The sequence below is a fragment of the Drosophila takahashii genome, chromosome 3L (assembly GCF_030179915.1).
Source record: "Drosophila takahashii strain IR98-3 E-12201 chromosome 3L, DtakHiC1v2, whole genome shotgun sequence".
NCBI classification, from domain to species: domain Eukaryota; kingdom Metazoa; phylum Arthropoda; class Insecta; order Diptera; family Drosophilidae; genus Drosophila; species Drosophila takahashii.
Genome location: NC_091680.1, coordinates 21,413,163 through 21,438,267, shown reverse-complemented (window position 1 = coordinate 21,438,267; position 25,105 = coordinate 21,413,163). Strand labels below are relative to the sequence as shown.

The window sequence follows — 25,105 nt, the reverse complement described above, 5'->3', positions numbered from 1 at the left end:
AATCGCATTAAAGGCTTTTAATTTGTCTGCTTGCAAAAGAGTGAAGAATTCAAAAGAGCAATATTCAAACGGATAAAAGTCTTCAATTATCAAAAGGTTTCAATCTGTCTAACAGAGCGAACTTTATTTTACTGTCCTTAAATACATCCCATTGCTTAACCCTTAAGTAACCGCTAAGTGTTTCAGTTTTTAAGCCTATTAGACCTCTAATAAACCTGCGTTTGAAGATAAATAAGATAAGTCATTGGACCCAAAGAATTTTAAAATAAAATGTTAAAGAGTTGGCATTTTAATTACTAGCAAAGAGCAGTAAACAATTGGATAGAAAAGCCATTAGGGATGGCAACGACTCGTTCCCCCAGCAAGAACAAATAAAGATACAGATATAAATGCCAGACTCTGTCAGTCAGATTTCAAGCTCAACTAATGAGTGACCATGCATAAACAAAAAATGAGGGGGAAAATGGGAATTTGGCCTTAAGTCCATTGCCATGGACGAGCACCTTGCCCTGGGAGACGCTTGAATGTCTCAAGTCAAGCGACTCCCTCGGCCAACACTTATTTTAATGAGAAATTCTAATTTCACCAATAACACAAAAGACGTCCTGGAAAAATGCGCAAACAAAAAAATAAATAAAGAAATGTAGCGAAAGATATTTTTGCCTTTCCTGGCAAGGAGCTGCCGTGATTGCTTTTCGCCACTCGTCCGTGACGAAAACAAAAGAGGCCGAACCCCGAACGGAAAAAATACGAATTGCCTGCATAAAAATATCTTGAGTATTTGCTAGTCTGCAATTAAATGAGGGCTCGGATCTCCTGTTCCTCTCAGCAAGGAAAGGAGGTGACTGAGCTTAGCAATAATAATTACAGTTTGGATGAGTTTGGGGTTCCATCGGTGAAGTGTTGCAGGGGCTAAAGTTCTTCTCCCTCAAATGGGAACGGGTGATTTTGGGGGAATCAACAAGGAGTTCCGGGCATCAGCAAGTCAGAACTCAGGACTGACAAGATGGATAACCTGAAGACCATATTAAATTCTTAAATAGGAAAAAATTATGAATCTTAAGTTAAGTGTCATATTAATACAGTGGCAGATACAGAAATTGGTTAAGGGAGGGATTTAAAAACTCGTTTTTTGTTGCTTACTTTTTGAATATCATATTTGCCAATCCGTGCATGTTTCAATTATTAATACCCATTTATTTAATGCGTGTTAAGATCGAAACTTTGAAAAAGATGGAACATAAAAACGGATTAAAAAAAGTCTAAGTCTAAGGATATAAATTTAACTAATACACCACACAAGAAGGAAACGTACATCGCAATGCATTTCACAAAGGGGGAGATATTGAAGGGAAGATACTCCCCCTTTCGGAATGTTCCACAATAATCAAGCAGGACTAAGGCAAGTCGAATTACAGTTACAGTTAAGGTAACGGTAACGCATGGCAATGTCCATAAAATGACACTGAGTGTCAGTTTCAATTAAACATGTTGACAGCTGTAAGGACACGGCCTGAACTCGGGGGCCAGCCGAAATATTTACTCCCTCCCCCCCATATCACAGATATACTATTGTCCATGTCTGGGGTGGATTCCTGCCCCCGGGCTATTTCGATTTTAATACGAGAAATTCCTGGCATTGTCGCCTGGCCATAAAGAAGTCGAAGGGAAAACGTTAAAGGAGCCGAACTCGTATGACAACTTTATCGGCTCGAAAGAAGAATATTTGCTGAGATTTTCAGGTTGCTTCTAGACGTTGACATCTTATGCCTTTTTGACACTAGTTTTAAAAGGATGCTTTTCTTGGACTTGTAATTTGTATTTAACAATAGGTAATGTGTTTATTTTGAGACAAAAGGTAAAGTAAAATAACATTATTTAAGATTTGGAAATCAAGTATAAGATAATAGCACAATCATAAAAAACTGTCAAAAGCTTAACGAAATGTAAAAAATATAATAAAGTTATAAATTCGCACAAAAACCCAAATATTTTTTCCGATTTGTGAATAAATCCTGTGAACTTCGCTTAACATTCAAGTCAGTGCTATAAGGTCCTTTCATAATTTTGGCATCTGCATGCCTTGCGACGACTTTCATTTTTTGACAGGAGGCAAAGGAATTCAGTGCAATTTTAAGTAATTTTATGTGTATTTGTTTTAATTTACATTCGAAATGAACGATGAGATTTTCTTCGGCAATTTTCTGCCTTGTCCTTTTTAGTCTTGATGCATTGACAACTTGTCAAACATTCTAATATCCGGTTTGGTTTTGGTTTGTGTGCATGATGTCGTGATGTGAGCTCCATGGGGGAATTTAGTTTAATTAAACTGCCCATGTATGAAGGCAAATACAACCATTTTACTGTTTGCATATTAATTTCCTGTAATTCTAATTGAAGGTGACAGAAATTGGCCGTAGTTTTCAAGTAATCTCAGACGGATAATGAACAAATGTCTCTACTTTACAGTTAAACATTGTTGGACCCTTAGATATCAATGGTAATATGGTAATGAAATGTTGTTGCAACTAGGATTTTCGGTTTTGCTAATGAAAATCCTTATCCATAATGAAAAATCATTATTACTATTTTATGAATGTGGCATTAGGCGAAATTTTCGATTATTTTAAAGCGCAAATGAACTTATGACTCTTGAACCAGGCATCAAAAGCCTTTTTACACTTGAACAAGCCATCTAAATAATTCTCTTTACCCTCCCCATATTCATTTATTTTAAATTTTTCCAGATTCTTGAGGGTGGAAAGTAAAACCACTTGATGTCATTTTGACGCCGACAGCCAGTGACTTTTTTCCAGTATTTGCCCAAAATATTAGCGTAATGCCTTTGACAAATCAATCGGTAAGCGATTGACCTGGGAGACAGAAGGCTAAGTGTCATTAACCACACCCTCAATGGGCGTTGGTCACACCTCGTGCCAAAATTATTTGCCCAGATTGCTGGCAGAATTGGGATAAAAGAACTTGTTGACGGTACGGATCAAACGAGACCGAAGCTGTGATAAAGAGGTCTTGAAAAGCATTCTGATTGATTTGACAATCCTCAAAATTAAAGACCCAGCAGAAAATGTGCAAAGATTAATCGTTAAAAAAACTGCCTCTAATTAATGCATTTTAAATTATGCATTGTTATATTTAAACGCATTCTTTGCAATTGAAACTTTAAAAAATTCTTGATTGATTGATTAAAAAAACGTCTATAATTTAAATCAAAATCAACATTATACGAAAAGGGCAAAAAAAACAACCACATTTTGTAGCTCCGCAAAAAACCCTTTACAAACCGAATCACAGAATATGCAAAATTGTATTGCATAATTCCATGGGGAATCTGTAACTCTTATTTTAACAGGTGACGCATCTTGGCAACACGTGTTCTTCGCAGTTAAAGAATGGAAAAGTTTTAAGGGTGCGTAGGTGGCTATAACCTATTTTAATTTAAGTAATCCTTATACTTATTTCGGCAGGCCTTAAATCGGGACTAGCCTTTATAATATAAATGAACTAAATCAATTTAAACCAAAACAAATCAAGTATGTACATATTTAACTGTCATTAAAAAAGAACCCAATTGAGCAATCATTTTAGAACTGGCTTAAACTCAAGTCGACATTATTTGTACAGTCTCGAGAATTTTCTAATAAACATCTATAACAACATGGCTTCAAATCTGAACCCACTTGCAGTCTCTGCATCCAACACAGAAGTGACCCAACAGATATCCAAGTCTATTTCTGAGGGAATAACCAATCTGATCCTGTGGCGCAATTGGCGAAAGTCGATGTTGATATTCGTAGCCCTCCAGTCCCTAGTCTATGATCTATCATCTGGGTCGACAATATCCGTGGTGAACCTATGGGCTGTGACTGGCCTATGGATAACGATCATCTACCGCTTCTATGTGCGGTTCCTTCAGTGGATCAATAAGACCGATATCCCCGGAAATCCCTACCAGAAATATCTTGACATGGATATCAGTATTTCCCCAGAGCAATCGAAACAGCTGGGAGTCTTGTTCTCGAACAAAATCGTTTGGTTCCTCGATAATCTACGAACGATTTTATTAGCAGAGAATCTATGGAAATCGTTCAAAGTGTTCATCTTTCTAGGTGGCATGGCCCTGGTTGTGAAGATGGTAAACTTCACCATTTTGTTCCATGTTGGTAAGTAGTAGCCTATTATAAATAAAAACGTAAATTATATTTTGTACTTATTATATAGGGTTCGTTATGCTTTTTACAATTCCCAAAATTTATGAAATGAAACCGCTGCTAATGAAATTTCCAAAGTTCCGTAAAAGTAAAGATCAAGTCAAGTCCACTGAATTAACTATTACATCCAAAACCCAAGTCAAGTTAGACACGAATATTTCAAAGAAACCTGTTAAAGATTTTTGTCAAATAGTTTTAACGCCGAAAATTAGGGAAACCTCATTGGAATCAGATGAAACCCAGGAATCCTGTGTTGCGGACGATGATCTTCAAATGAGTTCATTAAAACAGTCTGATAAGGATTGTGCTAAAATATTTTTAGAGCCCTCGTTCGATACAGATAAATCCCAGGAATCCCTTGTTGGGGACGATGATCTTAAAATGAGTTTACTAAAGCAGTCTGATAAAGAACTTAATAAAATAAGTGCGAAGGTTACGGAAGGAGCATTCGATTCAGATATAATACAGGAACCCTGTGTTACGGACAATGATCTTACAGACATGAAATTATCAAAGCAGACTGATAAGGAATTAAAAAATATAATTGTAAAGGATGCAGAAGGTAATAAGTTCGATTCAGACAAGACTGTGGAATCCTCTGTTGTATACGATGATCTAACAATCATGAAATCTTCAAAGCAGTCTGATAAAGAATTTTATAAAATATTTCTAAAGCCGGAGGATGCGGAACACTCACTCGAATCAAATATTACCCAGGATGATCTTAAAATCTTAAAAACTGAAGAAGAAGCGTATGATGAGTTCGAGCGTCTTGCCGATTGGGACGATGAAGACACTCTAATTGACCCAACAAATCAATAATTCCGCATTCCAATCTCTATCCATAAATTTTGCAGCAAAGTGGAAAATATATTTCGATGGAATCAAGGTATTAAGCCGAACTTTTGCTGAATTAATTATGCCGGAAAATACTATGTTTATAATAAAATTATTAATTTTTGAACCATTTATTCTGGTACTTAAGGAAATGAACATGAAAATAATTTTAGGATTAACTTAACTTATGGGGTTTACCTTGGTTTTCGCCACATATATTTATGAATATCAAAGTGGCTTAAAAACTTTTAACAAATTCCGAGTCTTATGTTAATATAGAAATTACTTATTAAGGATCCTATTATTTTGTGTTAACTTGAACCACTGCTATCTTCTCCGTCGTCAACAAATTGAAAGGCCCTTCTGGCCTGGATAGCTCGATAGGGTCCTTGTTTTTCCCCTGTTTTGGGGGGAGAATTACGAATTCTTGATACTGCGATCTCATTCTTCGGGGAGTAGTTTGCCTTAAATCTCTTCAAGAACGGCGGAATGGGCGGAATGACACCGTCCGATTGGAAGGGCACAATTCCCTGGATGTGTTGCGGTCGCAGCAAGCTGCATAGCTGGCGAAGATGCATCCTCGTCGGTGTCGGCGACCACTTAAGGTCCTTTATATTTAAGGAAACTACATTTCTCGGTCGACAAATAAGCTTAGCGTCCTCCAAGGAACCGTAGACATAGACCCGTGGAATATAGTTATTTCTCTGAAAACGCTCCAGGTCAGGACTAAGGCACTTATAGCTTTCAGCCAGCTTTTCATGTAGTCGGATGTGTCCTTTGAGACGCGTGTGTGCCAATCTCCAGAGCATCTCCTCGTAGCCAAATAGCGGAACACCCAGATGAACCACGCTGTTGTTATTCATAGTTCCATGATCCTCGATAGAAATGGCCATCTCATCGAAATCAACAGGGGCAAACGGCACGTTTACAGCAGAGAGATTGAGATACAGCTGCTCGGTTCCCTCGGCGATCCATGAGTTGAATGCGGCGTTGCCCAGCAAACGGCCGAGATTATCGAGCCTCATTGCCGAGTAGCAGTAGAGCAATCTTCCTCCCTGCTGCCGCCGGATGAGCAGGATGAGGCTGTGGCCCAGATGACTGCCGGAGCAGAGCATCGCCTCCAGACGTTTTCCGTCGCTGAGGATTAGTGGAAAGGGCTGGCCCTCCTCAACCACATGGAAGTCCTGCCTCGTAATATTCGCCTTGAGCGGCTGCAGGTACTTAAGCAGCTGGGCGGCCAGCGCATCTGTGGTGTACATCCGGCAAAACCGGCGCGGCAGCTTTTCAAGATGCTTCTGCACATGACACAGGCTGGTAACAAACACCTTAAAGTGAGGATCGTACATCTTGGGGATCACATCCAAGTGCAAGTCCGGGTGCTCCTTTGGCCGCATGGCGATTCTGGTACTTCAAGGATGGGCTGCAAGTAAAAAAAGACATACCAAAATGTATTGCAGAAATTAATTGTATTCCCTGTGGTAATTTTATTAAATTTAAAAATATTTTTCGACCCAACTGGTAACATCAACGACATACTTTTGGGTTCATAAACTAAGTCAATAATATTATTTTAAATGAATAATTCCGAACAAATAGTAACATTATAATTATTCGAAAATACGTATTTGAAAGCTATGTATGTATTTCCTCTTGCCTTATAAAAAGGCCAAAAACCAGCAGTTTAAGGTCCTTTTTGTTGGTATTCTTATGAAGGGGAGCATTTTCGGGAAGAGATTCGGAAAAACCTTTCAGTAGAAAACTACTCTTTTTATTGCGGTAACTTAAAGTTAGAATATTGTGTGATTTCTTTTACATACTTATTTATGTAGCCACATATTTTAAGAATTTAATCTTCTTGCGAGATTAAAAAATGTTTGTAGTCGTATATTTTAAGAATTTCAGTTTAAGATAATATTTTCAGGTTGTAAACTTGTTGTTTTCTCGTAGTAACTTCCTGGTAATAAATTTTAAGGAAGTTTGCAGAGTTCCTTCAAACATCTTCCAACTTCTTATATCACTGAGATGCATACATATGATGAAGGGGCATGAGAGACTGGGGTAGTTGCACTATGAATAATTTTTGTTACCCATTCTGAGTGACGACGCTGCACTTTTATGGGCCAACAAATTTTCCGCCTCGACTCGCACGGACCGAAAATGTCATAAAAGCTTACTCGGATGGGAGGAGATCCTTTTATCGATTGCAGCATTCAAATCCTATGCAAAATGACATTAAAATTATATTGAAAGTGCCGAAACCACACCGGCCATAAAAGTTTCCTCAGCTCTCATGTAAAAACTCGGTTTGAGGTAATTAGTTTTTTTGGCTCATGTCTGCGCATAGCTCATAAAAGTAAGCTGCCGACAATTGGTTACCAGAGAATGTCATTAGAATATTATCAAAAATAGCACAGGAATAATTACGATTTTATTGCCACGCTTAAGGGCGAAAATTTCATAAGGAAAAGCGCCTTGTAAAAATGAAAAACGTTTTGCCCAATCATGTGGGGAAAGTAAATTTTATTGCTTACTCGCTCGCAAAGCGAAGCTTTCCAAAATAATATTTTAAATAAAAACTGACTAATTCAACTAGCTGAATTTTAAAGCTTTAAATTAGAAATACAAAAAGATATATAAAAGGCCTAGCGAAAGCATAAATTCTATCACTTTCTTCAAACATTACCGAAAGCAGCGTGCTATCAAAGTAATGATGGCCAATAAATAATTTGCTACAGACAATGGACCAGAAAGACTCGAAGTACTTAGTTGCACGACTAGAGACCTGTCACTCCCTGCCACAAAGAATTTGCATATGAATACTTTGGTATCTGCAGGGTTTAATCACATATAACCCCACCCCTTCTGACAGGAATTGTGAAAAATTGGAGAGGACACATGTGATTACGGGGTGTGTGGGGTTGGCCAATGACTAATGATGCTTTCATTTATCTTTAGATTGTTTGCCGTGAAAGTGTTAATGCTTGTAGTCTCCACATAACCTTTCTCTGGTTGCCATGTGCGCATATAATTACTTGGATGGCTGGAAAAGCTTTTGTCATCATTTTAAAATTATTTAAATTTGACTCTGAAATGAGTAGCTGACTAAATGCAATCGCAAAGACATCGTTGATAAATGAGCCACTGATGAGTGACGTTGAAGAAAAGCCAAAGCGAAATGAAAAATTATCGCAATTTAGGTGTTTGCTTTTAAGCTTTTCCTAACCCAAATGGGGATGTGGTCCTTCAAAGACGTTAGCTGGTAATTATAAGGGATTTGCATATGTAATTTTCCGCATTCCCGGACTGAAATTTCCAAGTCATTGAAACGCAACCGTTTGGGGTAGCAAAAATTGGTATATTTTTAGATGTGCTAAGTTTATACATCTATTGGGTAGAAAACTGTGTTTTTCTTTTCTTAAATCCTTGATTACTTTAAGTTCACACATAATCTTTCTAAGACAATAAAAGTAAGCCAGTAAGTCCTTTAATGTGTCTAATTGATACTGCCAGCCATTAAACCAAATAAAACAAGGAAAAAGTGGGGAGAAGGGAAAAGAATGTGAACGGAAAGGCCCCACAGAGATTTGCCAAATGAAAGATTTATGGTGTGCCAGGAAAAACATTTGTGTTTATATTTTAGTGTTGGTTCTGCACTCCACCCCAAAATTCGGGGATATGTGGAGTTTGCGACGGAGGATGTGCCGAAAGTTCATTAATTATGATTGGAGACAGTTGTACAATTAATAAACGAAGCGAAGCGACTATTTCCCCGGATTGTGGTGAAGTTTCATGGATTCGAAGTTTCAGGGATAGAAGGAGAAAATTCTGAGCGGAAACGAGAGTTTCGTTTTTGGCTTTTTCTCTCTATTTGCTTAGCTTGAGATTATGATCGGACTTTGATTTATGGTTGCCTGTGCAAATTTATTGCTTTTAATTGTATGCCCCTCAGGATTCGGAATGGAATCTTTATTTCCCAAACATCAGCCATACGCTGAGTAGTTAGAAGCTAATTGATAAAAGTTTCTTGAGTTATTCTGGCAGTGAGAGAGAAAACGGTGGGAGGTTATATTAGAATAAAATAATCGTAGATTACAGGATCTTGAAGTTATTATTTAGTTATTTTGTGTTCTAGTTTTAATACTTTAAGATTGTGGAGAAAATAGTTCATATTTGATTTAAATATTTTCTGTTTATTCTTCAAATAAATACGAAGTACTATAGAAAAATAATAAATATTGAGAAATTCGATTTGTACAAAACTTGACATTTCACCTTTTTATATAAGGTTTCATATATCATTCGCTTTAGTAAGACTCATTCAAAAACCAATTACTCCCACAGCCACTTCCTCAAACTTCCTGTGTTGTCTTCGAGCACCCCCAATAGAAAGTTCATTTGCACATCATTTTTTCTGTGCATTTAGGTTTCGAATGCAACTTCTCGTTTGCAGACGTTGAAAGGTGGGAGGTCAGGCCTTCTGGAGCCTCAAGGCATTAATTGCATTCTGCAGCATCGCATTGCACTTTCAATTAGTTGCAAATGCCTTGCCCGAAAGTCAGAGAAACTGAATCGAGCCCCTTCCCCTGGTAACAGGAAACGGAAGTTAAGTGCTGAGGCGAGGCGTTAAGTAAATGCAACCCCAAATGAAAGCAAAGGAAACAGGTTCTGCCATCACACTGGAGATATACGCATTAATTGAAAGGTGACGAAGGGAGCAGGGGACTTCGTTCTTAGGGGTTGGCTCTGTTGCAACTTTTGGCCACTGACCAGCTCCAGAAAGTTGACCCCTTCGAGTTGCTGCACTTTGCTCGAAGCCATTTCCTTGACGAAATTGGGGAAAGGGGGAAGTCGGCGGCGGGTTACCTGTCTCTAATGCATTTCAAAATTGATTTATGGGTTTCTTTCGACTGGCTGGCAGCCTTAGACAGATTTCTGTTTGCGTTTGGCCCGTCGTGTTTGTTTTCAATGTTAATTAAGGTTTACAATTACCCATGGGAGCAAGAAGGTGGTAAAAGGGGCCGAAATTGTAATGGTAATTGACCAGCAGTCGAAACGATTTATGTAATTTCACGGGATTCATTTCGTTTAAATCTTAAACGTAATTTTAAAGACGCAATAATATTTATTTAAAATAGGAAATAAGAAAATAATAACTTTTAAAATAACTTAATTTATGGAAAATATTTGACTATTGGTATTCACATTTAACCCTTCAGATATTCAAATTCCTTGACAGATTTTTCACCTTTCCCCTTTCCAAACTCAAGCTTAGGATAGGTTAAGTTGACTGCTCCCGAACAATAGCAATAAATTGCTTTTTAAACACTTGAAGGAAGGACAAGCGTGTTCGAAGTAACATTGGCGTCAAATGCACCTTGGCTCCCACGCTCCTGCAGGATACTCCTCCTTGAATCGGGATTCTGGTCTTATATGCTCCCCGATTCGCTTCGCTTGGCTTCAGTTGGAGCCGAGTTGGCTTACACTTGGCAGCTGACAACTTTCTAGGAATAACTGTAAAGCGATTTGCATATTTAGCTGCATGAAGTTGACTCGAAACGGAGGTGAGAACTTTATCGCTTTTAATGCAGCCAGCCGGGGCACATGCATCACACACTCACACTCGTAAATCTTGGCCAGAAACTTTGGCAGACTACAAATTTATTTATAAACACAAGATATTTCACTTGAGTTTGAATTCTGTCTTAAATAAGAGCTGGGTTGTGTAAAACCGTTAAAGGAGGTAATGAATAAAAAATACTTATAGAAATTAAAAGGGGTGAAGAAAACATTTCTTACAAAAGAAAACTTATAAAGATTTTGAAAGAAATATTTGTAAAGATTATTAAATAAAGAAGAATATCTTATTTTGCGGAAAGCAAATATTTACGCGTTTAAACCATTGGTGTTTTATAACCGTTTAAGATTTTATATATTTTTAAAATGGGGATAGATGCGGATAATAAAATAAATATCAAAAAAATGTTTCTACAATTTGTAGAATACGTATGGGTAGTCCTTTTTTTGAGTAAGGCCTAGTACTCACTTCAATCAAAAAGGCAACAAAACGAAAATTTCTATACAAAAATGACCAGGCGGAAAATTCCTTGATCAAAAATTTGTATGGAGATTTTCATTTCGTAGGCTTTTTGATTGAAGTGAGTACTAGGCATAAGAGCAAACATATTCAATATGTAAAACAGTTTATTCTGTACAAAATACTGGTATAGCATACTTCAACGAGATAATACGTTTTTAGAAATCAATTAAATTGAAAAATTTGGTTGTTTTCAAGGGGTTTCCAAAATACCCTGCTTATCAAACTCCACCAGACTGGCCTTAATCGTCTGACGCACTCGATCGCTGGCAAATAATTGATGACGTTTCTTTAACATAGCCTCCGGATTTCCAAAGGTGTCAACACCGAAATCGGCACTTGCCTCCGGGGAAGCACAACAAATGGGTAGTTCACAAGTAACTGCATAGTAGGCGTACAACAAACAACGCTTCATCTCATCCTTTAATTGATCAAGAGTGGGCAGTGGTCCCTTGAAGCCACAATGTTTTAATGTCTCTTGGAGACTGTGGAAATAATGATTCACAAAAGTATCCTGATTTTCCCGCAGTATTTCATGCTTTATGCTGGTGTAAAAAAGGAAATAAAGGTCTACGGCCGGGCTGCCCCAATAACAGTTTTGGAAATCAACCTAAAATGGAACAAGAATCAGTAAAAATGGGTACATTAAAATACAATTATTTTGTACTCACAATTACCGCCCTTTTATTAGCAGAATCAAACATTATGTTATTTAACCAGGGATCTCCGTGGATAACCGCATTTAGAGACGACTGGTTCGGATCGACCACATTTTTCATTCTTTGCGAATATGCGTCTGGTATTTGTGCCTTCATTTTCTTCGATATTTCCGGCAGTTCGTCGGCAAAAAATTCGGCAGCATATTCGGTACCATCTAAGACGAGGGCCTTGGCGAACGGATCCGAAAGTCCTTTGGCATAATGCGAGGGTGAAAGCTTTGCCACCAATTCGGGTTTATTCTGGTACAATACCATGGAAGAGCCGTGGAACTGAGCCAGTTTCCTTAGGCAAATCTTGGCTTCTTCCAGGTTTAGTCCCTGATAGCGATCGAAAGATCCGTATCCCAGGGCGCACAGATCTTCCAGAATGTAGATCTCCTTTCCAGCAGATGTCTCAGCTAGCAAGCAACTAAAAATCGAAACAAAAAGTTAATATGTTTTTTCAACTTACAAGATCATGAACTTAACATTTTAAAATGGATTTAATTTTAGCTTTTTCTGCACTAATATGAAAGTTTTAAAAATAAATTATAAATTTTAATATTGATTTAATTTTAGCATTTCTGCACTAATATTAATTTTTAATTTTATTAATAACTTTGTCTTTTTACAAGAATTTACTTTTTAAAATCGTTAAAATGTACAAAAACCATTTTTAATTATTTTACGAATATCTTTAAATGCAGCTTAATAAAGTTTTAGATCCATTCTTCAGAGTTCTCTGGGAGAACGTTATTACTTACTCTGCACTCAGCTTGTGCTCGCCAAACTCCGTTGGAGCCCTTTCAAGGATAGCTGACATCGCTGGCAGTAATTGCTCGAACATATCCTTTTCATTCGTTCCCAACTCAGCAGCGACAGGCAACAGATCTTTGAGAACATATTTTCCTGATTCAAGATCGCCATCGGGAGACCTACGGAAGTCCAACGCCACCCGGTAGATGACGCTGCAAAAGTTCTCGCCTTTCTGGCTCACCACCTCGATGTGAAAGTTTTCCACCCGCAGCTTTTCGCAACTATACGCTCTCGCCAAAGCTTTCTCGAAATATTTCGCACTATAGTTTTCCCGCTCCATAGTTTTACGTCCGTTCTGAACAAACCTCGCCAACCGACTAAACCCATGTGGGTTGCACTACTTATGAAATTCACTCCGGGGTTCCCTCAGATTTATTACACGTATAGCTGGGAGCTTTGTCGTTATCACTACATGATCAACACAGAGCAAAAATTATTTTTCACTTAAAACTTTACATCTGTTGCATTTCAACATTGACGAAATTATCTTACTTTTAATTCTCACGTAATTGTGATAGAATTATAATACTACTTGGTACTTGCACTCAATGCAATTAATGCGTTTCATAACACAATTTTGATATGGGGAGTTTTTGGATTAGTCTTTTAGGGCAGTAATTTTATTGTAACAGATATAGACTTTGTCTATGGAACCAAAAAGATTTATATTCTTTACCATTATTTATAATTGATTATAATTTATTTTAATAAATAAATAAATTAAACAGTTTTTTTTTGTCTGTAGATATGGAGCAAAACTGAGAGCGGAACAATAATAAAATGCGTTTGTTAAGCACACCCCAAACAAAGAGGAATTGTCTGTTGTTTAATTAAATCACGGCACTAAATTATAAATAATAAAAATGGGTTAAGTGATGGCCTTGAATGACACGGGTTGAAGGTTGTTCCGCTCGAATTTTGTACACGGGGTAACAAATTTTAAGTAAATAGTTTTACCTGCCCACACCTAAGCTGCTTCTCGACTTTATTAAATTCCATTTTTCGGTTGTCTTTATCTTAATCCAAAAATTTCTTCTTATTAGGCTTCTAGGAAAACTGTCTTACTTTGGAGATTAAAATGATAAGATTACCACATGGAAAAATCTTAATATCACGTTTCAAGCTTGATGTTTATCATAAAATTAAATCCTGCTACTTTATTAAAATGATTGTGGAAAGGAAAAATCCCTGTCCAGCTTAATAATTTACAATAATTAAAACTGTGTTGTTCTGTGGATTTTTGTTGGCTACGTTTTAATAGACCTAAACTATTGTTTATAAATGGTGAAAACTTAAATATATGTATAAAAATATATGGGCACTTCCAAAAAAAAGTCCACCAAGCCAAAAACCTTGATACTTGAATAAAACATATTTCCACATGATTTTGCCCCGATATTAGTTTCTAATTAGTTGTATACTGCGCTTAACTACAAATTTGGAGTATAGTTTGATTACACAGGTACACAGCCAAAAATTTCCACGAACCATTTCAAGTTTTCCATGATATTTGGGTGCTCCTGAGTAAAAGTCCCATACAAAATTATTTTCCATCACCTACAGGTTCCGCGGTATAGCTAAGAATACAAAAAACCGATGTTTGCCGACATTTTGAATTACGTGGCCTATATAATTGGACCAACCTTTATTATTTTCGGTAGGACCTACTCTCAATACATCAAGGCATTCCTAAAAAATAGTCCCCATTGTGAACCATTGCCCATGTCTTTGGAATTCGACGCCAAAGTTGAAAATCCCAAAATTGTAGAGATTTTTCGGATGGAAAAACAATTCTGAGGATTAAATCTTGAATGGAAGTAATTTTAACTATTCATTGTATCTATTGTTCATTGTATGCTTTAATTTCGGTTTAAAGCGATTTCATGAGAATATTTTTTATTGGATTTATTATACTAATAAAACCGTTGTTTTTATTTCATTATCTACTCCTAAATGTTGTCAAATTTTAAAAAAGTCAAGGCATCCTACAGAATGGGAGTAAACATTTACATTTCTCTGTGTATGTTCAGTGAACGTATTTTAGTTTCTTAGTTCTAGAGGTTGCCATGACTTATTCAAAATTTGACAACATTTAGGAGTAGATAATGAAATAAAAAAATCGGTTTTATTAGTATAAGAAATCCAATAAAATGTTCTCATGAAAACGCTTTAAACCGAAATTAAAGCATACAATGAACAATAGATACAATGAATAGTTAAAATTACTTCCATTCAAGATTTAATCCTCAGAATTGTTTTTCCATCAGAAAAATCTCTACAATTTTGGGATTTTCAACTTTGGCGTCGAATTCCAAAGACATGGGCAATGGTTCACAATGGGGACTATTTTTTAGGAATGCCTTGATGTATTGAGAGTAGGTCCTACCGAAAATAATAAAGGTTGGTCCAATTATATAGGCCACGTAATTCAAAATGTCGGCAAACATCGGTTTTTTGTATTCTTAGCTATACCGCGGAACCTGTAGGTGATGGAAAATAATTTTGTATGGGACTTTTACTCAGGAGCACCCAAATATCATGGAAAACTTGAAATGGTTCGTGGAAATTTCACAAAGTTTAATTTTGTGTTCCTGTGTTATTTTTATGACAAACCTCACCAATATACGCAAAAATCAGTTTTTGGCTATTTTTTTGTTATTTTTTGGACCTGTCTTCTATTGTTAATTTGTCCTATAGGAATGCTAATATGTGACATTTTTCTGTACTAAAACCTTCATTCACATACTAAACTATTAAGTTAAAAGCAAAACATCCAGCAATTGAGAGATAGAGGTAAAGAAATCCGCTTTACAAAACAGTCGGAAAAAATGTCCCGAGCGACATGTCCCGAGCGAATGTGGTTGAAACTGCATAAAAAAAAACGGCAAATAATTTTTGAGTGAAACCAAAAGCATTTCACAGCGACATGTTTAAACAACATTCTAAAAAAAATCGCATTCAAATATTCCATCAGAATTCGCTAATTTCTGGTGTTGTATGAACTTCCCCGAAATCCACTTCTATTTTTGTCCCGAGCGAATACGGCAGTTTTTTACCGATATCTTAAAAACTAAAAGTGGTACAAAATCAAGATTTTTACCAAAAATAGAGCTTGGGAAGAGTGAAAAGAAAAGCCCATAATTAAAATTAAAATCCATTGTTTTACAATTTTTTTTCAACTTTAAAGGTGTGCAAATGTCCCGAGCGACATTTTGGAATAGAAAATCAGATAATATAATTTTTGTCATAATTGTTTCATAGATGTATATTCTGAAGAAATATAATTCTGCGATTACTATTGCTATGCTAATGCCTCATAGAAAACATAAAGTAGGATTTATGACTTCCTTATTTCTATTTGAATATCTTTGATTCAGTTCAGGATCATTTTGGGATCATACAAGACATTTTGGGAATGAATTATACATACATATATTTAAGTTTTTCCTACAATTTTCCACTGCAATATAAGATCCAAACAAATCCATGTTCCCCAAAGCAGACATCGCTTAAAGCGTGCATTTGGAATTGTGGAAATATGGACTTATCTTTGTGGTGATCATCATTTCCGATGTTATTATTATTATTATAGCCTTTTATTATTAAAGTATATAATGCAATTGTTTATTCTCACCAATCTTTGCAATTTTTGTCAACAAATCGGGGTAAATCAACACTCATCGGCATGTGAAGTGAAGCACGCTTGGGATATCAAACCACAGATGCTGCACGCAAACTAGGTAACGAAATTGGTATTCCAACACACGATTAATACAGCTTTAAATTGCTAAAAGAGAAAAATCAAATGATATTTCTAAAATTATACACTAGTTCAATGCGAAACGAACTGGTTCAAATGAGCAATATGTCAGCTGTTCTTCTGGAGCGATAAGTTGAACCAACGCTAATTAATCTGTAATCGATTTTAATGTTTAGCGGTGAATTTAAATATTGCTATGTTTGCAAAATATATTTTAAATTTCCAAAATAACATTTTAAAAAATACAATATGGTTAGTTTGATTCTCAATGTTGTGAGCACGTGTAAGATCTTATTCTCGTGGAAGAATGAACCATTTTGAACCGAAAAATATATTAACTAAATTAATTAAATTGTTCAGTATATCTCCTAAGTTCATATTTGCCGTTTAAACTTTTTAGTACTTTATTAACAGATTGGTTTAAATTCTGCACTTATTCAAACCCTAAAAACTAATACTAAAATGTCTAAACATAACAATTAATAACTACTCAAACGTGCCTTTTTCCTGTTTCAGAGCAGCAAAGAAGTCGATGTCGAGCAATTTAGTAGGATCAAATTTCACAGCTGACTTTACTTTCTTCTGGGCATCCGCGTTCTTGACAATTCGGTTCCATTCTGAGAGATCGTTGGCTGGATTGTTGCGATTGGCCTCCTGATGGAGAGGTTTCAGCATGAAATGAGCTTTTTCCAGCTGGTTTAGCAAACGCACTAAAGTGGGATAAGAATTTTAAGAAGTTAGGAATGGAAAAAAAGGGAAAATTCTTTGTTAAGTTACAGTGTATTGGCTGGAAGCCAAGTAAGTCTGCATGTTCGCTCCACCAGTTGCAAATTAGGCTGAGGTAGTGCTTTGTCGTCTCCTCGGAGTCGCGGAAAAGGCAGGTGAGGTAATATTCATGAAACACGAGGGTCAGCAGGTGCACAGCAATGCGGGAAATCTCGCCAACCTCATCGGTGCCTAAGAAACAGATGAAGAATATTATTCGTTATACTATTATAATTTTTTTTTTATTTAAAAAATTCTTATTTCTTATCTATAAAAAAACCCACCTGATTTTCTCTCGTGCAACATCCATTGGTGCATTACTTGGAAGACAATCGTAACCGCACTAAGGCATAATTTCACATAGCACTCGCAGTCTTTGCTGCGCTGCGTTGAACTCGAGTTAGAATTTGAGTTTAGATTAGAGTTTGAAACGGACGCTGATGAAGATCCATTGGACATCGACCCATGGACCGCTCCCGTGGTGCTGCAACTCAAACTGCTGCCCGCTTTCATCAAAGTGCTGTCGCCGGAATCCTCCTCTCCAACATCTGTGAAGTAAGGCAGCATTTCCAAAATGAAATCCGGCGGATTCTTGAAGCACTCGAACGCAAAGCGCACGTGATTTCTGCCGATTTGAAGCAGCAGCTGGAAGTGATCCGTTCTCAGAGGAGTCTCACTAAAGAAGCATAGCTCCAGTAAGCCCGCATAGACCTGTAGTAAACAGGAGTCGGGCCCAAATCGATAAGTGGAGCGAACGCGATCCGAAACAAAGCTGTCCTTGGGACTATTTACACACATCTTATCTAACAGTTGAGGCTGTCGAAGGCAGCTCAAGAAACAGCAGCTAAGCTCAGCAAAAACCCAAGGACTGGGTCGGGTAAATACCAGCTGCTTAAGCAGATCAAAGAGCAGCTCCTCATGCTGTTGAGGCAATCGCTCTTCTTTCAGAAGGCTATTCAGGAGGGAAGTCAGGGCTTCCAGCAAACCAAAATGTTTACCAACATCGTAGGAAAATCCCAGCTTTATAACAGCTTCGGTTGCCATCTCAATTAGTCCCAGATCCTTTTCTTTCCACTCCAGCAGAGCTCGTGAAATCCTCTCCTCTTGCCGGCAAATCAACGCCAAGGTAGCCATGTAGCGACGCAAAGGCACAGCCCTTTCGTATTCATACAAGCTACCGTGCTGGGGAAGGGAAATGCGGTGAACTCGCTCCTCGAGGTTGTACGGATTGTAAGGATATAACATGCAGTTATGTGGGAAGTCCAGGCTTTGAGCATACGACGCAAACTCCTTGAAAACTTTGCCAACGGAAGAGAGTATCCTTGGAATGAGTTTATCCAAAGATTCCGGCTGCGCTTGCAACTGAGCGTAATAGAGCAGCAGTTGCTTTAGCTCTAAATCGAAAGGGTTTCCCCGTCTCTTACCCTGATCCTCATCCTCGCTATATTCAAACATACTGCCATTGCTTGCTTTTAACCTGGGCACAGGTCTGTGTATGTTGAGCCTCTGAAGGCGGAGTAGCGACCGCTTCGCTAACGGATCTGGGGCAGCCTGCAAAATGCTGGAATTCATACTTTTTTCATGGGCTCTTTGCTGTGTTTTCAGCTTGCTGAACTCGGCGTTCTTCATCTTCAATTCGATGTCCTTCGCCGCAATTTGTTTGGCCGCCTCCGCCACTTTTTTGTTGCAATCCCGGTTTGTTTCGTCGGCCAAAGCCAGCTTCTCCATCTTGCTGGCCTGCAGCTGCTGGCGGACGTGCTTCAGCTCATCGCGAAGCAGGGTAACCTGGGGAAATTAAGAGAATTTAGTTGGCATTTGTTTTATAAAATCACCTGCTTAAGGGCCCATTAAAGTATATTACTTTTTTTTTACATTTTGATTATAAATTTGTTGTTAAATAAAGTGAACTTTTTTGTTTAATTAAAATCCTTTTAAAGGTAATTTTAAAAATTATACTTTTTTAGCAAAGTAAACTGGAAGACTGCATATTTTCTATATTCAAAAGACAAGATTAAATTCTAATAAAAATAATTGTAGGTTTTGATGCGTTCTTTTCCCGGGTCTAGTGCCACAAATATATCTTTCTAATATTATTAATTTTTCAGGATCCTTAAGATGTCACGCACTTTTTTCAGTTAATCATAGTAAGTTTAAAAAGGTATATCTAAAGTATCCTCCACTAAAGAAATTTCCCTAGATTTGGATTTTCAATTATTAGGTATAAAAAGATAGATAACCCAGTGGGTTAAACCCACCTCTCCCGACTTGATCTCGTTGCGTTCGTTGCTGTCGCCCAGATTCTTTTCCAGCTGGGCCTTCTCCCGCTTAAGGGCTTCGATGCGATCCATTAGGAACTTGAGTTGGTGCTCCTGCTGGCGTGATTGTGTGGCATTGATGGTGGTCGTGGTCTTCTGCTGAACGGTGATGCTGGAACCTGTGATCCTACTCGTACTGGGCTTCGAATCCGCCAGCTTCTGAGGCTCGCTGTCGATGAGGGTTACGGCGAGGAAGTCAAAGTCATCGTCGTCCCCGAAGATGGCTTCCATGTCCAGGGAGGTGGACTTCTTTTGAGGCGGTGGCGGCGGGGGCGGAAACATTTGCTGGGTGCTAGTCGAACCCTGACCCGTAGGAGCAAATTCGCTGAAGGTCACCTCGCTGTGGGCCATGTCCACCTCCGTTCCCGCCTTCTTTTTGCGCTCCTCCGCCTCTATTTCGGCCTCCGCCAGCTGGGTGGCCATCAGGATGACGTCGTCGTCATCGTCATCCCAGAAGATGCCCTCGAAATTGTTCCGCGGAGGACTGGGCCGCGTTGATCCGCGCGTCACGCTGACATCCAGACGCGGTTTCTTGGCCCGCGCAAAGTCCTTCATGGGCCCAAATCGCTTGGAGGCCATGATTCCTCCAGGTTCTCTCCTTTTGTGTTACTTTCTGGCCATAAGAGGAGGAAGGCAATTTTGCCGGTTTGTTGTGTTTATAAAATCACAAACAGATGTCACTATCGATACATTGTGATTGTATGTCATATCGAGTAAATCGTATCGAACAAGATGGTGCGTTTACACTGTGTCTATACTTCAAACGATCAATGTACACTACGAACTCGGTTAGCGGTCATATTATTATTGTAAAATACTTTTTTATAGAATTTTTTGTTTTATGTTTGTCAGCTGTTATCGGATGGCGGATGTCATCCGTTGGAATCGGAGTTATAGGGTCTTCCCACAGAGCTCCATCCACCATCTACCATCCGTTGAACGGATGGTCCGTAAGGTTTTGCCGTTCCGAAAATTTCCCGGTTAGTCCGCCATCTAATTTTGACGGACTTTGACGGGCTCTTTTATGCGATAGTTAGGCGATGTTTTCTCGGTGCAACTCTGAATTCTTCCTCTTGGGGGCTGTCCATATATTACGTAATCACGTTTTTGGTGATTTTTGACCCCCTCCCCCCCCTGGTGATCAAACGTAATCATTCAATAAACAACCCCCCCCCCCCCAATGATTACGTAATCCCAAGAATAAAATTTTTTTGTTTTAATCTGTGGATTCAAACGGAGATGCAACCCAATCTTATATATTGTTTATAAATGGAGTTTGGTATGACACATTCGGTTCGTCTACGCTGAAATTATCTCCAACATACTCTTCAAGCCATTCCAGGTCTTCGCGTCCTTCGTGTGATTGAACCACTAAATATTTTCTTTTTCGCCGCCCAGCCACTAAAAAAATTTTTTCTCTGCTTTCCTATCTAAGTTTGTAGATATAATTAAAGGAAAAAAGTTTTTAAATAAATTCTTTAAATAAAAAAATTTATATAAAATGATTACGTAATCATTGTGCAAGACCCCCCCCTCCCCATGTAATCAAACATAATCATTTCAATGACCCCCTCCCCCCCCCCCCCCCCCTAGGTGATTACGTAATATATGGACAGCCCTTTGACTGTGAAAATTGGAACGATGACTGCGAGAACAAATCAAATCGATGGCGGAAAAAAATTAAATAATGCTTCAGTTCATTGTTTTTCGGATTTTTTTTAATTATTTGTAGTTTGTTATGATCGGAAAAGCGTTCGCAAGCTGGTTGCTATGTGTGGGCCAAAATGTAAGCTGTTGTGCGTACGAAAACATCAGTGATTGCAGCAAAGTGTCAGAAGTGTCTGCACTTTGTAAATATAACTAACATTAATTAAAAGTGTACTTTGTACTCCCATAAAGTTCCAAAGTTGCGATAAATTACCAGAAAACAGCACAAATTTTTTTATTTTCATATTTTTAATATTAATATTGGCTAGGCAGAGAGAACAGGAGTTTAAGATTTGTCAAAAGATCCAACAGTCTCTCGTTAATGTTCTCAGTGGAACTATGCTATTCCAGATAATATCGATGCTAATGTCGATGTTTCTCCTCACCTCAACGTCACACTCCCAACTATCGATTGTGGTGTATCGGCATGCACACTGCTTTCCTATTAACCTCAAAGGAAAACCAAAGAACTGAACGCAAACTGTAGCGCAAAACAAGCGAATTTCAAGGGAAGTAGAGCTGTGCAACGTGTGCAGACCTTTCGGGAGGACGGGCGGCGCGAATGGGACGCCATGCCAGCGAAGCGGATGACGGCCACCACAGCAGCAGCTTCGTCCATCAGTGGAGCCAGTGGGTCCACAGCGACTAGCAATGGTCCGTCCGGGGGCGGGGCACGCCCCCTGGAGACGCTCAACGGGATGACCAGGCTGACGCCCGCCCGCGATCTGACCCTCGGTGGGCGTGGCGCCGGGGCGGCCAGCAAGAAGGTCTTTGCTCCCAATTTAAATGCGGTGCGGAACAAAAATGCGTGAGTGCTGGGATAGGCAAAGAAAATCCAAAATTTCATCATCTACTCCAAACCACAGCAATGTCAAGACCTCCAAGGACACCACCCAGCCCAGGAGCGGCCGGCGGGGTGGGCGTGGCAACGGCACAGGAGCAACACGTGGTCGTGGAGGAAATTCCGCTGGCGGGGGCAACTCCACGCTCATCCAGACCCAGGGACTCTTCTCCGAGGGAGCGGGCGATGCACACGTGCGCAGGTCCACGGGCAATGGAACGGCCTACGCGAGGGGCGGTGAGGAGGTGGCCGTGGCCAGGAAACGGGTGGATCGCAAGGACGACAAGGGCCAGGCCGAGAGGATCAAGGAGCTTCTGGGCGAATCGGAGGCCAGCGATGCCGAGCTCAGCGAGGAGGAGGCCACCAAGACTGAGATGGCCCTCAGGCCCATCCTGCTGAAGGAGGGTAGGTGTTGTGTGTGAAGCTTCGTTTTCTTCATAATATCCTTTAATTTTCTTCCAAAACTCAGGACTTTGGGTCACCCAGAAGACACCGATTGTTAAGCAGGAGGATACCAGTTCAACCTCGACACAGAAGGGTAAGGTATGCACTAGACAAATTGTTATATTCTAATCTTAAATTATCTTTTAGACACCTTGGCAGTGGCCCAGCATCTGCAGCAGCTGCATGTGGCCGCCCAGGTGGCCAGTTTAGAGGAACCACCGCTGCAATACGGTCGCTATCCGCGCACCATAGGAAACTTTCTGGACTCCAGTCAGTCGCAGATCTTTCTCATGCAGCTCCCCGATGTTTTGCCCTGTGTAGGCGATGATTCCGAGGAGCCAGAAACATCTAAACCGGATCCGCTAGCCAACAGTGAATCGGAGCCCTCAAGTCCTGCAGCGAAATCCAGCTCCAGCGGAGCCAAGGGAAGTGTGCTGCGGCAGCTGGAGGAGGGGCAGATCGGCAAGATTCTGAGGTACAAATCGGGTCGCGTTAAGCTGCAGCTGGGAGATACCCGCTTTGATTTGGATATGGGCCTCGATCCGGGTTTCCTGCAGGAGCTTATGTCTGTCACTGCGAACCGCGAGCAGCGCAGCGGCAACATGATAAATCTGGGACCCATCCAAGCCAAACTCAAAGCCACTCCCGATTGGGTTCATCTCTTCGAGCAGCAGGAGGCGGCAGCCAAACAAACGAATCCGGTACCGAGCACGTAGCATCCACTCCTCCTTAGTAGATATGTAATATTGTAAATAGGCTGCGCCTAAGTCTAAGTTATTCCTACTCTAAATGCCGTATATAAAATTTAAATATAGAAATTTGTAATACGATGGGATTTTCTTTTCTAAGGGAAACATTAAATTGTTCTGGGCATCATTTGCTTAAAACTGATAGGTATAAAAAGGAAGATGATCGAACTGGGCTTTATATTTAGATATTTAAACACCTATTTTCATAACTCCTTTTTAAAACAATTATTTTCTATTATGCTGAATAAAAAATAGCGCATGTATGAATTTCTAAATTTAGTTCACATTTATAAGAAATCATTTTTAGCTAAAAAAGCACTTTTAATGTAACAACAAACTAAGACAATCGATTAATTACTCAAGACCTGCTGGTTGGGTTCGGGAGTGGCATCCGGGAGCTGGGAGGTGCCTCGTCCCTGGTACAGATTCCCGGCCAGGTCGATGGCGAAGTTGTGGTCCACGGGATTGGCCAACGCGGTCTCAATGGCGGCGTCCAAGTTTTCCCTGGTGATGTACGTCTTGGAGCGCTCGATCTCGAGCAGAACCCGCTGGTTGGCCTGCTCCCGGCGCTCCTCCTCGCGCACCTGTCGTGCCTCCAGTCGCTCCTGGACGTAGGCGACCTTCTCCTCTCGCTCCTTGGCCAACCGCTGATCCCGCTCCTTGGCAATGGCCGCGTTCCAGGCGGCATTGGCATCCAGGCACTTCTGGAACTCGGCCTCCTCCTGCTCGGGAGTGAGCACGATGTGGTCCGCGGTGGAGGTCTCCTCGTGGCGGACGACTTCCTCCCTCAGAAACTGACGAACTGAGCGCAGTTGGGTTCTGTAATAAGGGGTAAAAGATTTTGTTTTAAAATTCGATCTGAAGAATGTAAGCATAGAAATGAAAGGAGGATGGTAAATATCTCAAAATAAATGTAACATTTTTAAAAATTCAACAATCCTTTATTATTGAAGATTTAAATTGTTGGATTTATGGATTTCTTATCCGTTAGAAATTAATGTTTTTAAATATTTTAAATTAATATTTAAAAATGTTTTAGTTTTTTTTAGGACAGGTCTTAAAATATAAGTTATAAATCACAAAATGATTAAATTTCCTATAAATATTTTGATAGAAAAATATTATATTTTGAAGAGGGATTTCTGGCGAGGATTACAGGCACACCTCACCATTGCAACTAATAAAATAGTTTAATTTTGGGTCAGAATCTGCAATGGTCCACCTACTTGTACTGGTTGTGGAGCCTCATGAGCTCCGTGCGCTCCTCCTCCGTCTGCTTCTTGCGCTCGGGCACGCGGAACATCTTGCTCTTGGCCACCGGCAACCAGCGCGGCTTCCGGCGCCAGCGGACGAACTCCAGGGCGAAGCTATTTCCACCCGTCTTCCCGGCGGGAAGGGCGGACTGCGTCAGCAGTTGGCACCCAGCTCGCAGCATTTTCCTGGCAGTTTAATTAAAAATGATTAATTTTTATTTCGCCGCTGCGGATCTGTTGTGCAACTCTGGAGGCGAACTAGTTCCATGAAGTTCGATTGTTGGTTCCGACAGTGGTGCCAATTAAGGCAATCGAACCAGCACAAAAAAGCCAGAAAAATTTAATGAAAAAACGTTACTGGCTCACTGTCTTTTAGTTTTCTTTAATTTTACAGCTATATAAGTTTGTAAGTACTATGGTAACAAAAAGTATCATAATATTTATTTATAATGGTTTTTAGGACGCATGATTACCATTTTTTTAAATTTAATATTAACTTAACTCTTAGATTTCACATTAGTTATAGTACGTACACCCTTAATATTAAAATTTTTCAAATTGTTCCTTTTCTTTTTCTCGTCCGCATGTTAAATTTAA

At 39.3% G+C, this 25,105-nt stretch overlaps 6 protein-coding genes across 6 annotated transcripts; 2 read left to right on the top strand and 4 right to left on the bottom strand.

Moving 5' to 3' along the window:
• The first annotated feature begins 3,588 nt into the window (after positions 1-3,588).
• LOC108065197 (uncharacterized) lies at positions 3,589-5,193 on the top strand. The gene is made up of 2 exons (XM_017153122.3): positions 3,589-4,181; positions 4,240-5,193. The coding sequence occupies exons 1-2, from the start codon at positions 3,677-3,679 to the stop codon at positions 5,049-5,051; spliced, it is 1,317 nt and encodes a 438-aa protein (XP_017008611.2). The 5' UTR covers positions 3,589-3,676; the 3' UTR covers positions 5,052-5,193.
• Positions 4,921-16,505, bottom strand: LOC108065199 (uncharacterized). Its single transcript, XM_017153124.3, has 2 exons — positions 16,309-16,505; positions 4,921-6,486 (listed from the first exon to the last, which is right to left on the bottom strand). The coding sequence occupies exon 2, from the start codon at positions 6,458-6,460 to the stop codon at positions 5,378-5,380; it is 1,083 nt and encodes a 360-aa protein (XP_017008613.2). The 5' UTR covers positions 6,461-6,486; positions 16,309-16,505; the 3' UTR covers positions 4,921-5,377.
• LOC108065198 (uncharacterized) lies at positions 11,250-13,064 on the bottom strand. The gene is made up of 3 exons (XM_017153123.3): positions 12,623-13,064; positions 11,832-12,288; positions 11,250-11,770 (listed from the first exon to the last, which is right to left on the bottom strand). The coding sequence occupies exons 1-3, from the start codon at positions 12,952-12,954 to the stop codon at positions 11,354-11,356; spliced, it is 1,206 nt and encodes a 401-aa protein (XP_017008612.2). The 5' UTR covers positions 12,955-13,064; the 3' UTR covers positions 11,250-11,353.
• A 302-nt stretch (positions 16,506-16,807) lies between the features above and the next one.
• mus304 (mutagen-sensitive 304) lies at positions 16,808-20,214 on the bottom strand. The gene is made up of 4 exons (XM_017153134.3): positions 19,455-20,214; positions 17,484-18,984; positions 17,212-17,391; positions 16,808-17,144 (listed from the first exon to the last, which is right to left on the bottom strand). The coding sequence occupies exons 1-4, from the start codon at positions 20,091-20,093 to the stop codon at positions 16,921-16,923; spliced, it is 2,544 nt and encodes an 847-aa protein (XP_017008623.2). The 5' UTR covers positions 20,094-20,214; the 3' UTR covers positions 16,808-16,920.
• A 1,408-nt stretch (positions 20,215-21,622) lies between these two features.
• Polr3D (RNA polymerase III subunit C53) lies at positions 21,623-23,336 on the top strand. The gene is made up of 4 exons (XM_017153128.3): positions 21,623-22,029; positions 22,088-22,467; positions 22,532-22,600; positions 22,654-23,336. Exons 1-4 carry the CDS (start codon positions 21,794-21,796, stop codon positions 23,220-23,222), a joined length of 1,254 nt encoding a protein of 417 aa, XP_017008617.2. The 5' UTR covers positions 21,623-21,793; the 3' UTR covers positions 23,223-23,336.
• Positions 23,337-23,518: 182 nt separating this feature from the next.
• Positions 23,519-24,776, bottom strand: mRpS26 (mitochondrial ribosomal protein S26). Its single transcript, XM_017153129.3, has 2 exons — positions 24,482-24,776; positions 23,519-24,074 (listed from the first exon to the last, which is right to left on the bottom strand). Exons 1-2 carry the CDS (start codon positions 24,688-24,690, stop codon positions 23,606-23,608), a joined length of 678 nt encoding a protein of 225 aa, XP_017008618.2. The 5' UTR covers positions 24,691-24,776; the 3' UTR covers positions 23,519-23,605.
• Between the last annotated feature and the right edge of the window lie 329 nt (positions 24,777-25,105).